At 44.2% G+C, this 14,571-nt stretch overlaps 1 protein-coding gene across 1 annotated transcript in view; it reads right to left on the bottom strand.

Annotated features, from left to right (window-relative positions):
- The window catches only part of notch2 (notch receptor 2), a 41,752-nt gene that overhangs the window by 5,357 nt on the left and 21,824 nt on the right, over window positions 1-14,571 (bottom strand). The window contains exons 3-29 of the mRNA XM_084011065.1: window positions 13,970-14,244; window positions 13,363-13,570; window positions 13,139-13,272; window positions 12,597-12,719; window positions 11,061-11,294; window positions 9,607-9,762; window positions 9,329-9,514; window positions 9,051-9,164; window positions 8,802-8,915; window positions 8,363-8,596; window positions 6,956-7,066; window positions 6,631-6,823; window positions 6,081-6,226; window positions 5,846-5,959; window positions 5,587-5,706; window positions 5,332-5,484; window positions 4,866-5,094; window positions 4,531-4,732; window positions 3,879-4,032; window positions 3,597-3,781; window positions 3,360-3,492; window positions 2,988-3,239; window positions 2,754-2,866; window positions 1,050-1,576; window positions 626-961; window positions 378-520; window positions 60-267 (exon numbers count right to left, since the gene is read on the bottom strand). Coding sequence (XP_083867191.1) covers window positions 60-267; window positions 378-520; window positions 626-961; window positions 1,050-1,576; window positions 2,754-2,866; window positions 2,988-3,239; window positions 3,360-3,492; window positions 3,597-3,781; window positions 3,879-4,032; window positions 4,531-4,732; window positions 4,866-5,094; window positions 5,332-5,484; window positions 5,587-5,706; window positions 5,846-5,959; window positions 6,081-6,226; window positions 6,631-6,823; window positions 6,956-7,066; window positions 8,363-8,596; window positions 8,802-8,915; window positions 9,051-9,164; window positions 9,329-9,514; window positions 9,607-9,762; window positions 11,061-11,294; window positions 12,597-12,719; window positions 13,139-13,272; window positions 13,363-13,570; window positions 13,970-14,244 — 5,097 coding nt within the window. The remainder of the gene's footprint in view (window positions 1-59; window positions 268-377; window positions 521-625; window positions 962-1,049; window positions 1,577-2,753; window positions 2,867-2,987; window positions 3,240-3,359; window positions 3,493-3,596; window positions 3,782-3,878; window positions 4,033-4,530; window positions 4,733-4,865; window positions 5,095-5,331; window positions 5,485-5,586; window positions 5,707-5,845; window positions 5,960-6,080; window positions 6,227-6,630; window positions 6,824-6,955; window positions 7,067-8,362; window positions 8,597-8,801; window positions 8,916-9,050; window positions 9,165-9,328; window positions 9,515-9,606; window positions 9,763-11,060; window positions 11,295-12,596; window positions 12,720-13,138; window positions 13,273-13,362; window positions 13,571-13,969; window positions 14,245-14,571) is intronic.

Below are 14,571 nucleotides of genomic sequence, written 5' to 3'. Positions count from 1 at the left end.
AAAAACCCTACATTTAAATCTGGTCTATGAATTACAACCCAGCAGTTGTCACCACTCACTTCATGTCAAAGTCATCCTGTCCGACAGGCTCTCTCCGTTTGTCATTTTTATTGGCCAAGAAGCCATCGGGCAGCCACAGGGCGCCATGTTTGTGTTTCCTCTTGGCTGCCAGCATCCCCAGCACCAGGATGAGGAGAATAATAACCACCGCCACTCCAACGAGGTACATCAGAGGGGTGGAAACAGCTGGGACATCTGTCGGCTCACCTGTAGGATATGAAGACAGCTCTAATACCAGGTGTTGTTTTTTTCCTTCATTTGACTTCGGTTTTTACCTCGAAGCATACTATTAACTGCTGAATGACAGGCCTACTCACTGTTAACCGACACCAGAGGGTAAGGCAGGTCAGCCTTGATGTGTGCTGCTGCAATGAATGACGCAACCTCATTAGTGTTGGAGAAACAGTCGACGGAGCTCTGGGAACATTCACGGTTATCCAGTTCCAGGTGCACCACAGATCTGAACAGACATTTGAAAATTGTTAATGACAGACTAATAATGACATGCGGTTCATGACTGTTATTAGAAAGCTTGAAATATGTGAGGACCACATCGTGAACTTACCCAATAACCTCCCTCTCCAGCTCCCGCTTGCTCCTGCTCCTCTGGATATGTCGTCCGTGCTCCTCCCCATAGTAAGGGTACACCATTGGCTTCTTATTGCTATCTAGCTTAACCTGCATGTTGGTGTGCAGCAGGGCTCCCAGGGAACGCAAGAAACCCCTCAAGTCTCCGAGCAGCTCCGTAGGCTGCAGCCGGACCACGATGACCAGCGTGCCATCTATCACCTTGGACGGCATGTCAGCGGAGCAGTCCAGGCCGTCCCAGCCACAAGCCTCCGTGTAGCAGCTCTGGTCACAGATGCCGTTCCCAAAGTGGTCTGCACAGTACTTGTCATACCTGAAAAATACACAGAATGAGGGTGGGTGTTTTGGGGGATTTTTTTTTGTGCCACAGCAAAGACGAACTAAAGAGAAGGATGACATACTTGCAGGACGGCGGGGTCTCCTGGCACTCGAAGCTGTCAAAGAGGCACCCAGGGTTGTCACACTCCTTATCACAGCGTCCATTCTTAAAGAGATCCCAGCAGGGAACACTGGCGGTGCAGTTCACCCACGGCTTCTGCCAGTTGAGGGAGCAGTCGCCTCCATCCCACTGACATTCATGGTTGTTACACTGATCGTCGCACACTTTATCTCCTGAATGCTGCTCACACTGCAGATAGGGGCAGGCTGAAGAGCGTGGTGTGAGTTTGTTCTCACAGTATCGTCCAGAGAAGTGCATGGGACAGCGGCAGCTGTAATGGTATGGGTTGGACGGGTCTTTCATGCAGGTTCCTCCATTTTTGCAGTTCCATGGGCATCTCTGTTCGTTCTCACAGTGTGGTCCGCTGAAGCCCGGCTGGCACTGGCAGTATAGGTGGCCAGGTGTCTCCACGCAGTGACCGCCATTCTGGCAACGTAGCTTTCCACAGCTGTAGCCTTCTATTTCACCACAGTTGAACCCAGTAAAGCCCTATAAAACATAACATGTTGTTGAAGTGTGATAGTGATATAGTCACTTTTAAAACGTTAGGCTTGACACATTTGTAGAGGGCCAAAAAAACTTTGCAGCTGATGTTTAATGAAGCAAACAACTAAAACAGAAACACATCCAGGTCCTCTTTCAAATCTGCTGCTTGTCTACTATACCTGAGCCATGGTGTGGCCCTCTGAAGCAAGCGTGAGAACAAGAGAGGGAGTAAGACGTTAGTGGACAGAAAAACAAGAACTTAGTGTGAAGAAACTGATGCTTTAGTACGACAGGAAAAGAAAGGAAAACACTGAAGTAGTAATGTCAGCAACTTGTCAGTATATCTCTAGACAGATTCATAAAATAGACCCAATATCCTCTACACACTCAAACACACATAAAATGTTCTGTTCAAGGTTTTATGGGATTTGGGAGATTCTAAAAACATTCTTAATTATACATTTAGCATAGTTTATGGAGTAATTTTTTCTTTTTTTATTTATTTTCTGTCGAGTGATTGTCTTTAGGTGGGATGGGGTGGGGGTTGTTATATTTGTGATTTTTATTTATTTATTATTTTTTATGTTTTTGTATTTATTTATTTTATTTTTATGTCCTACACATATTGCTGCCTACGTTATGGTATAAACATGTGTTCATTAATGTGTAAGACTGTATACGTGTAAAATTGTTAAAATCAATAAACACAATGTTGAAAATAAAACATAGTTTATGGTAAGCTGGGTTACCCATTAACTAAAGACATTCTCTTTTTGTTATTCAAGCCTGGAGGGAAGTGTGGTAACCAATAGGCGAGAATTTATCAAGAAAATTGAGGAAATGAACGGTTTGTTTTGTGTCGATACATTTTAACACGATCTCTGACAGCCCGGCCACAATAAGTGTTTTGTTATCTCACACCTCAACCATCTTTGTCACACTTATTTTCCAGACACACAACTTGGTTTCTGTTTTTTTAGGCATATGTGCAAAGATCAAAACACAGAACAAAAAGCCTTTCAACAGTTTAAAGATTGATGAGCACAACAGTGTCAATCAAGACCTGAATGTAAAAAACACACAGTTATTATGATGGAATTAAAGTGTGTAAAGCCTGTTTCTACAGAGCGCATTAAAAGAATAGAATGGATTGATACCATGTTATCTTAAATAAACTTACAGGAATACAGGAGCAGGTGTAGCCGTGTACTGAGCTCATGTTCATCGAGCAGACGCCACCGTTGTGGCACGGCTTCGACAGACACAGATCCACCAAGGTCTCACAATGACGACCTGAAAACAAAATAAAAACAACAACTCAAATACTTTTTGTACAATACTGATACAACACTTTAAGCATTGATACCTTGTTGGTTTTCTAACACACAAAATGACGTGGCTCATCCAAACATACCTGTGTATCCAAGGCGACAGCGACACTGGTAGTCGTTGACCAGCTGCACACAGTCGAGGCTGCCGGGGGCGTGACAGGGCCCAGACAGGCACTCATTGAGATCCCCCTCACAGTGTTCTCCAACGAATCCTGGAGGGCAGGAGCAGGTGTAACGGCCCACACCGTCCACACACTGACCTCCATTCAGACAGCGAGGCTCGAAGGAGCCATGCTTGGGGGCGCAGTCATCCACGTTCACTTCACACTGGACTCCTACAGAGCAGCCAAACAGACAACACTGTATCAAGCAGAGCACTGAAGCTGATTCATCAGTGTTTCGTGGGACGTTTTAACCCTCCTGTGTGTGTGTAGATACTTCATATGCAGACTCACCATGTGTTCCAGGCGGGCAGGCGCAGGTGAAGCGGTTGATGAGGTTGATACAGGTGCCTCCATGGAGGCAGGGCCTAGAGTGGCATTCATCAACATCGTACTCACAGTTCACCCCCTGGTAGCCTGGTTTACACTGGAGTGGTAAAACAAGAAGGAAGTGAGTTCATCGTGTGTGTTTGGACCTAAACATAAACATGAAAGATAAAACCTACAAACTATGCAAATAAATGTACTTACTATACACTCGTATGTGCCCTGATAGTCCTTGCATGTCGCTCCGTTGCGACAAGGGTTTGACTGGCACTCATCAACCATCTCTCCACAGTAGCTGCCCGTGTATCCTGGCTGGCACTGACACCGATGGGAATTGCCGTCACTGATGCACCGCCCGGCGTTCTTACACACATTTTCAACTTCCAGACCTGAAGTCATATGGAAAGGTGGCGCATACAGGGGATGAAGACTGTGAAGGTAATATGTACAAGATAAGATTTGCTTTAAATTGTAGGAGCTCCTCACCATTCCTGGCAGCAAAGTCCTGGCAGGACATGTGAGGGACGTCGCAGTAAAGTCCCGTCCATCCCATTTGACAGTGGCAGAGCCAGGAGGTGGATGTCTGCGAGCAGGTGCCGCCGTTGTGACAGCGCACCTGGCTGCAGAGGTTCACGAAGTTCTGCACAAAAAAACAAAAAGGAGAGAGTTGTAGTTGGCAGTATACAGGCCGAAAGGAACTACAAACCACAAGATTGCTCGGCTTCTCCTAGCTGAGTGCCTGGTGTCCCTGAGCAAGACACCTCACCCTAATTGCTCCTGACGAGCTGGCTGTCGCCCTGAGTGGTTGACTCAGCCGTCGGTGTGTGAATGTGTGTATGAATGGGTGAATGTCAGTCATTACTGTAAAGCACTTTGGATAAAAGCGCTATATAAATGAGGACCATTTACCATTTTACCATTTTACCATTTACCATCTTATCAAGGTCATCAAATGTCACGCCTTATTCACTGGGTGAGGTGTGCGTGTGAACCATTTCTTCTACTTTGGTAAACTGCATTGACAGAGACCAAAGATGTTCCTGGTAGAGCCTAACAATCTGTGCAGCCTACCAGACCCTCTACACTCAGACCCAGGATACTTTTAGTTACTACAAATGTTAGCAAATATGAATTTTACCTGGCAGTTCTGCCCATTGTATCCCACGGGGCAGCTGCAGCGGTAGGTGCCCAGGCCATCGGTGCAGGTACCTCCATTCTTACAGGGTTGAGAGTCGCACTCGTTCTGCTCGTACTCACAGAATGTGCCATAAAAACCAGGTCGGCAACGGCAGGAGAAGTTGTTGATGTCATCGATGCAAGTCCCATTATTCAGACAGGAGCTGGAAACAAAGTATTGAAATCAGACACAATCATTCATTGATGGAGAGAGCACACAGAGGGAATGTGTTGCAGAAGAACAGAACAACTGGGCTATTGTGTTTTAATGTATCATGCTTTCAATGAATGACTCACCTCTCAGTACATTCAAGGATGTTATGTTCACACAAGATTCCATCAAAGCCTGGCCGGCACTCGCACACAAAGCTGTTGACGTAGTCCCAACAGACGGCACCGTTCCTGCAGGGCTGGCTGGCACATTCGTCCACCTCCGTCTCACAGCGGTCTCCTTCGAAACCCGCACGGCATTCACAGGAGAATCTCCCAACGTCGTCCACACAGGAGCCTCCATTCAGGCATGGGTCTACACGAGGCGAGAGGGGGGGAGAATCGCTTTAATTTAAATAACTGGATGATCAATTCATCCAAGTGATCAAAGAACAATCCAATAGCAGTCTAGCTTAAACCCATGTGTAACTCAGTGTCTCCATTTCTATCCAGTCTCTGATCATACGTTTAAGAATATTACATATTACAGAGACATAATACATGGCTGTACATAGAGCCAATAACAAGGTGACTGAATTGAAGGGTAACTCACTCGGTGAGCAGTCGTCGATGTCTGTCTGACAGTTGTGTCCGCTGTATCCAGGTTGACATTTACATGTGTAGCTGCCATGGCTGTTTGTGCAGCGGCCACCATTTTTGCAGGGGTTCTTTTTGCATTCATCCACATCCTCATTGCAGCGTGTACCTACACAATTGGGAACAAGCAACAACATCTTAGTTCAGCTGCAATCTAGCAGTAATACCTATTAGAGGGACATTGCATCTGTACAAACTCAGTCACACATACCTTGCCAACCAGCAGGACATCGACAGGTGTATGAGGTGTAGTCTGCAGATGGACGACACACTCCTCCTTTCTCACATGGATGGGAGGCACAAGGAACCTGTTCCACCTCACAGTGTTTGCCTATATTTCAACACAGCACGCATTTTAAAGATAGATTAAAAACAAATTCATTAAAAATACATTCAGTGGGCTGCTACACAGACTGCTATTGCTTGCAAATAAGTGGATTCTGATGTGGTAGACATGTGATAACGCTAACCTGTGAATGGCGGACTACATTGGCAGGTATAACTGTTGACTCCATCTAAACAAATGCCTTGGTTGAGACAGGGCCCGGATGCACATTCATCTATGTTCTTCTCACAGTTCACACCTAGTGCGAGAGGAGGCATGATTCAAATACATATATGTATATATTTAAAATGCAGTGCTGTTCCCTCTGTTCATTTCTAAGTTTCAAAACAATGCTGAAATCTAATAATTATGAATATTACCTCTGAAACCAGGTTGGCACTGACACGTGTAGCCGTTATGCCGGTCCACACAGGTGCCACCGTTTTGACACGGACTGAGCTGGCATTCATCCTTTTCCTGCTCACACTGTGGTCCAACCCAGCCAGCTTCACACTCACAGCGATACCTTTAGGAAGGCCAGCACAAGTTTAATATGAGAAATTAGCCGACACGTTAATAATAAGAGCAGGTATCTAACAAATGGTGGTTGTGTTGGGTAAAAATACAGGGAATTCAAACTCCGGGAGGACAGGCATAGAATTCAAATTTTATCATTAATTAAAATCTGATCATTTATATAATGAATCCTTCATGTTGTTTATAGAAGAGTATCAACGTTTTCTTGCAACAGACCAGACGGATGACAAAATTATTGCTGTAAATAAATATTGAAAACTGATGCATCATCTTATCGGCTCTTCTGATTGGCCTATATAGAGACCACCGATCAAACTACTCAGAGCGCCCTTAATAAGGCCAGATGCTTCTCAGAACATAACATTTCAGAGTAGCAGTGTAAGGTTAACGTACCCATGTTGCTGTTCAACACATTCTCCATGCACACAAGGCTGAGGAGCACAGTGGTCAGTCCCAGAGAGGCACAGAGGGCGGTGGGTGCTGGGAGGACACAGGCAGTGGAACCCGTTGACCTTGTCCACGCAGGTTCCCCCACTCATGCATGGGTTTGAGTTACACTCGTTGATCTCCACATCGCATTTAACTCCTATTAGAGAGCAATTCAGAGGGAATTAGAATTAGTTGATTTCAGTACTGGCATTCCAATTATTTATTTTATTCTGAAACATTTTGTACGGTCATCACTTTGACTTTACTGGGGTTTTTAAGCAAATCATACCTGTATATCCTGGGGAGCACAGACATTTGTACTCATTGATTCCATCATGGCACTCTCCGTACTCACAGGGGTGGCTGGCACAGTCATCTTCATTGATCTCACAGTTAACCCCTGAGCAAAAACAATACAATTTCAATTCAACAAAACTTCGGCCAGATTATATGCTTCATCATTTCACCTGAATGTTGAGTGAATAAGGAGCTGCATGAGAGGTAAACCCGATCAAGTGGCTGCTACAAAATAAGACAGTTTACTTATTTACCACCAGGGGGAGTAAGACTCATAAAAATGAAGTCCAGCGAGAAGTGAGAAATGTTAACAAAAACTTTTAATATGATAGAAGCCTTTTGAGTTGAGTATTAAGTTAGGAAACTATCAAGCAAAACGTTTGAGGAAAGTGGGGGAGAGCAAGAGAAAGGAAAGGGACGAGACACAGAAAGAGGCAGAGATATGAAGAGAAAACTAGATAGAGAAAGAGAAAAGGCACATCAGAGGAAGTGAGGGCATGAAACCAGAAAGTGAGACCGGACGGCAGGTTTGGTGTAGTGAGAACAGGACAGACTTCAGTACCAGGCCTCAGGGTGGTACAACGCACTCAACTGAGCCTATTAATCCACAGGCCGACGTGGGGTAGCACTGCTCGACCCAGACCCCACACACACACACACACACACACACACACACACACACACACACACACACACACACACACACACACACACACACACACACACACACACACACACACACACACACACACACACACACACACACACACACACGCTCTTCACTTTATACATCAAAAGTTACACAGGAAACTTGAGGCGTGGGGGGGGGGGGGGGGGGGGAGCTACATTCTTTAACATTTAAGGCCCACAGGAATAATTTAGAAGAAAACTCTCAGGAGCATTAATGTGATCTGGCTCAGAGTCAAATAAGTTTATGTAAAGCTCATTTATCCTTCAGTACAAAAGTCTCATACCATTTTTTTGTGTTTATTGTTTACAGTCTTTATGGTGACTATTGAAATCCAATTCAATTCAACTTTATTAAGTTATCTCAGGACACTTTACACATGGCTCATGATTTTCAGAGACAATACATTACAATCCAATGCCAATTAGAGGCAGAGCTTTGTTTAAAACCCTGCAGAAGTGTGATAGCACACTATTTTTATGCAAATTATTATTTATCAAAATGCTGCATGATGAGAAAGTGTCTCGCACCATAACCATGCACACAGAGGGTACTGGCTTATTAGGCAGATGAGAGACTGATATGACAAACACATGAATCAAACATCTGATCCCAGCTGCATCATTTACGTAACCACAACCCAAATGAGAATTACAATTAACTTGTGTCACTATACAGGCAGGGTATTCTTGTAGCATGTCAAGTACCCACCTGTGGTTCCTGGTGGGCAGTTACACTGGTAGGCGTTGACCAGGTCAATGCAGCGTCCCCGGTTCTGACATGGGTTGCTGTGGCACTCCTGGACCTGGATGTTGCAGATGGAGCCTGTGTATCCAGGTTGGCACTCACAGGAGAAGGTGGCGATGCCATCTTTACACACACCATGGTGGCATGGCTCTGGCACGCAGTCATTGATGTTGTCCTCACAAAGTAGACCAGTGAAGCCTATGGGAGGACATTTCCTCTTAAATAACAAAAGACTATTGCATCATGGATCAAGTGACTATTTCAAATTATTTTCTGGGTTACACTAGGTTTGTGTAAAGTTTTGTTTATTTTTCTAATGTATCAATAATGGGACAAAAAACAGAATTTGTGTTGAATGTTGTGCAAGCCCATTGTAGTTTAACATAAGGTTATTCCCTTTTACCTTCAGCACATTCACAATCATATCCGTTTGGTCGGTCGATACACTTGGCTCCATTTAAACAGGGTGTGCTGGAACACTCATCTATGTCTATCTGGCACATTTCACCACTGAAGCCTGGAAACAGAAAAACATGAGGTTCATACTTATATAATTACAGACACATACATTAAAATCCAGTTTTAACACAGTAAGGACTTTGAGTGGAAGGAAATATTAAAAATACATGAGTATAGCTACACGTGCACCAACCTGCTGGGCATTCACAGACGAAGCGGCTGACCTGGTCCAGACATTTACCCTGGTTCAGACAGGGCGAGCTGAGGCACTCATTCACCTCTATCTCACAATGAGTCCCTTCAAATCCTGCATGCATGAGGGGAAACAAGTTTTTATGATTTCTTCCTTTCTCAAAAGTTACAGACGCTAAGTACTTCATGATTTGAATCCCATTCCTTTCCTTTGGAACAGGATGTCTTGTTAAAATTGGCTGAAATGTAAGCTCATTCAGAACTCCTGAGGAAATGTACCGGGCATGCAGATGCAGGTGTAGTCCCCGATGCGATCCAAACACGTGCCGTCGTTCTGGCAGGGGTTCGAGGCACACTCGTTGACGTCCTGCTCACAGCGCGGCCCGGCGTAACCTCGAACACAGTTACATGTGAAGGAGCCATCGGTGTTCACACACTGACCGCCATGCTCGCAGGGGTTGGTACCTGATGATGAAGAATATAGAGGCATGCTTGAAAGCACAACGGGCTGGCAGATATAAAAGGTCATGGTCGATATGAACTTTTCACGTGCTCACCGATGCTGCATTCGTCCCTGTCGATGTTGCAGGTGCTGCCTATATATCCAGGTGCACAGTTACAGTTGAACCTGCCACTGATTGGGTTGGTGTCACACTGAGAGCCCTCTCTACAGGGGTTACTGATGCAGGCGTTATCTCTATGGCAGAGCAAACCTGAAAACAACACAATGTGGATGAGGGATGAGTGAACTAGACGAGGTAGAGAGATCCAGAGTTAATCCCCCGACATGTCCACTAATGCTGTCTCACTGACAGGGAGGTTATTGGGAGTTACATGAGGCCACATTGCTCATACAAGCTAAAGAACAGTTTGCTTTGCGTGAAATCACCCGTCTTATTTCCAATTTCTCCTCGTAACTTTTCTTGGCCTCTACTACTGGCAGGTTGCGTATGTTCACACCTCTTCATTTCAAGAGGAATGGGCAATGGGAATAATCCAACACTGAAACGATCGATGGTGTAACTTCATCGCTCGCTCAGTCGTGGACAGACTTTTACGATCACAGAACTGGTCCCGCCAAAAATAACGTGTTCAGCTATTTGAATAACAGATCCAAATGCAAAAAACATATTTGTACTTAGACGATGAAGATGTGAGAGTTTCCAATACACAGTACTAGTAATGTAAATCTATTCTGTGTATGTGACAGTTTGGCTTGGATCATATTAAGTGCAAAGGAAAACTTTGATATATAGTGAATTCATCTGCTTCATCATGCTAGAAAATATACCCTATTTATTACTCCATTTATTTATTGTCTTGTATTTAACAAATGTTTTCATTTTTTATTTCTATTTCTATGTTAAAACACAAGTTAGGAACTATGACAGAGACTGACTGCGTGTTTGTTTTGCCTTTTGTTTTTATATTTGTGTTTTGTTGACATGCAGTTATCATTCCAGAGCTCAACAATAAGGTTTGATGAGCGAGCAATTCACTCACCTAATTGGGCAAATGGTAAAAAACAATCAAACGCATTAGTGCTTTTCAGAATTAATGATGCCATAGCTAAGGAGTGACTCTTCTTATTAATTGTTTTTATGTTTTACCACTGTACGGTACTTTGGTTAACTTAAGGTGTTTTGAAACGTACTCTATAAATAAACTAAGCTTGAAATGAAACTTGCAACACGAGCCATCTCGCTTCCTTCTCATCTCCATTGAGAGTTTCACATGCATAGTACCGATCAGGCAGAAAATGGCTGCGGGTAAAGACAAAGTAAGCAAGTATTTCAATAATCCAGAAACAGGAGTTTAGTTGGGTGACGCTAGAGGATGTGGGCGAAACTTTAACTATGTATTGTGCAGTTTGTTATTTGTTTTATTGACTTTCGGCAGATTTCTGATCCACCTGCCCGACTGGGGAAGCTAAAAAAAAACACATGAAAGTTGAACCCTGAAGGCTATTGCATTTCAGGGTTTGGTATGAAATCTGTCACTACTGGCCTACCTGTCTTTCCGTAGGGGCAGAGACAGACGAAAGACGCAACGCGGTCGATGCATGTGGAGCCTGCGCTGCACGCAGCCGTGGCGCAGTCGTCGATGTTTTCCGAGCAGTCGGGTCCACTCCAGCCATTAACACACACACAGACGTAGCTGCCAAACAGGTTGCTGCAGGTGCCGCCGTTCTGGCAAGTGTTTGGCTGCAGACGACACTCGTCCACATCTTCTGTACAGTGCTGACCTGTGGAGAGGAGGAGATGTACACGAAGAGGAGGACATGTAAACAAATTAAGTTAATACTCTATGTCAACACCCCACGTTACAACATTACTCAAGGTGTAACCCCATGGGTTCTCCGCGAGAGAAATACATTTTTGGATGCTTCCTGTCTTATTTAGAAAGCTCTTTTTCTTTTTGCGGACATGAAACATAAACAGTATGAAGTATTATTTATGCACTGTGGCTATTTTTAAACACCCTGCTCACTTTGCCTTCGCTTCCCCTGGCTGGATTAGTGCTACATAAACCCAGACAGGCCTAAGGAAACTGATGTATGCATGTTTGCTTTGTAAACAGAAAGCTTGCGTATGTCACACAAGCCGGGACACGCCTTGTGTGAAGTACAGAAGAATGGTAAGAAGTAGAATATCTAACCAGACAACATGAAAGGATGCAAGCTATTATCACAGCACACACACTGATTCCACCTCACCGCTCAACCAACACACAAAATATGGATACTTGAAAGTAGGATTACATAATGATACGGCTTTAATGTCAAGAAAGTGATAAGTAAAGACACAAAGAATGCGCTGCAGATTTAATTTTGAAAATGTGTAAGATGTTACAACGCAAACTTTACTTCAGGGTTCTGTATAAAACATACAAACCATTTTGAAAGCCATGTTAATGACCGACTAAAGCCATGTGTGAAAAACCTGACCAGTGATGCCAGTGGATGTCAATGTAGGGCAACAGCAAAAAAAACAAACAAGTTGAAATATAGTTCAACTTCTACCAGACAGCTCAAACGTCATCCAGCAAAATGCTGCGATGACTAATAAATATGTGCAGCAGCACATTCCTAGGAGATCACCAAGAAACCGTAACTGCTTATTTAAACTGTTTAGACAAAAATGCAAGAATTGCCTCAGTGAAAACTTTCCAGGGTTGTGGAATCCTGTCTCTTTGTATGATAACATTGTATGTCAGTGCAGTGCTTTGGTGCCTGATGAGCCTTCAACATGATGGATCTGTTACTCTAACTGAACCCCAATCAACCACTGGTGGTGTTTTAACACAAGGCTGTCTGAATGTCAGCAAAGAACACAATACATACACTATATTGCTTTATTAATGCTGTTTCTACATGTTTTAATCACAGATTGCCTTCAGAGACACAAGAAGAAGAAAAAATCCTGATATCAGGATTTGAGGCACTGGGATAGTAACCCTACGTACATGACATCAGAGCAAACCAGAGTGGACAGACACTGATTATAATAGTTATCACAGGCACACAAACTGAAAACAAGTCCCTTACCGGTCCATTCCGGAGGGCACTGGCAGTTGTAGGTGTTGACTCCGTCCATACAGGTTCCTCCATTGGCACACTGATGCCCGGGGCAGTCATTGATGTTGTTCTCACAGTTAGTCCCATTAAAACCTGGCACAAATGATGGTGGAACACTCAAATACATGACTTGTGGTATGACATTCTCTGGTGGAGACTACTATTATGACATATCCTGATAGTATATAAGGAGCCGCTATGTGTGCGTGTTTGTTGTGTCTACTTGCTAAGTGTAGCAGACTGACACTAACACAACACAGCCAACAGGATGAGACTGTTTGCACTTCAAACAGCAATAATGCAACAATACAAAGCTACATTCATTCAAAGAAAATACCAGTTACAGTGTCACCTTTTTTCTTCCTTTATTCAATTTTCTTCTCTAAAACTTCTAAATATATCTAGTGTGCTTCTCCTTTCCCTCTCACAAGGCAACAACGTGTCCATAACTCTGTTGGTTTGTTGGTTGAGGTACCTTTTTTAAATGTGTGTTTTTTTTTAAATCCCCTTACCTGGAAGGCAGTGGCATGAGTAGCTGGTTTCAGAGTTCTGGTGACAGGTGCCTCCATTTAGGCATGGTGAGGGTGAGCAAGGGATGTACGAGCTTTCACAGTGTCTGCCAGTAAAACCTGGGGCACAGTTACACCTGGAGCAACGACAGAGTACATTTAATTCAAGTCTCATTTTGGAGATAGCTGCATATATCACATTTAATGATTATAAACTGGATTCTCACTTGTAGGAGCCAGGGGTGTTGACGCATACGCCTTCATTCTGGCATACGGAGGGTGTGGCAGCACATTCATTCGTGTCATTAAGGCAGCGGGGACCTGTGTAGCCAGGAGGACAGGAACATGTGTAGCTCCCGCCAGACAAAGAGCTGCACGTCCCGGCATTGGCACAGGGGCTGGAAAGACAGCTGTCCTCGTGCTCACACTGCGCTCCTGGGAATGAAAAAGGAACAAAACTCTCAATTTGTTGTGTTGATAATAGAAAATACTTTTTGAATGACTGTGCGAGGCACAAGAGGAGAGGCAGACACCCCCGTGCTCTTGGCTGAAAAGCCGTGGACTGCGTGAAGTCAGTGAGTAGCACTGGGAATGAATCACAATATAATATATTGAACATATTGCTTGCTTTTTCCTGGTGGTCTGAATATGATGCTACATTTGTCACTACTCGCTTTTTAGAACTACGAAAACCAAGAAGCTACTTATCCCTTGCCTGAAAGCCTAACTTTTACTTTCTCTGTAAATGTTTATAGCAGTCTTTATCATAAGCAAGTTTATTGGCATTCAGAGGGTTTAAACATGAGTCTGAGAGGTGATTAAAAAGTGTCTCACCTGTCCATCCTCTGGCACACTCGCACTTGTATTTGTCGAGGGACAGCAGGGTGCAGACACCCTTGTTGGCACAGGGGTTGTTGGGGTAACACGTGGAGTTCTGGGGAGTTTGGCAGTGCTGTCCTGTGTAGCCAAGAGGGCAGGTGCAGGTGGCGCTCCCTGGCACCGGCACACCAGCTAACATGGACACAGAGCAGTTCCCTCCATTCAGGCAGAAGCCAGGGTGACACGGGTCCTTATGGTGGCAGTATTCACCCAGAAAGCCTGGTGCACACCTAGACACACACAAACAAACACAGAAATCAATGATGGAGCATACAAAAAGGCAAACACAAGGATGTGTGTGTGAAGGTAAACAAACAAAAGAGTGAGTTTCAGTCAGGTGCACATAAAGCACCACATCAGACAACAGCATTGATAGTGGAGCTTCTGCACGGGCGTTGTGTAGTACACACAGATCAAAAGAGACGAATGAGCCAACGAGCACGGGTGAACTGGTGTCTGACGAGTCTGTGCTGTATGGTCGGTGTGCAGAGAACCACATTCTCAAGTGACATAAACACCTAAACGTGTTTTCGTTCGTAGCCAGAGTGACTGAAAAG

Source organism: Eutrigla gurnardus, assembly GCF_963514095.1.
Source record: "Eutrigla gurnardus genome assembly, chromosome: 6".
NCBI classification, from domain to species: Eukaryota; Metazoa; Chordata; class Actinopteri; order Perciformes; family Triglidae; genus Eutrigla; species Eutrigla gurnardus.
The sequence above is the reverse complement of the archived record's forward strand: the minus strand, read 5'-3'. Positions and strand labels throughout refer to the sequence as shown.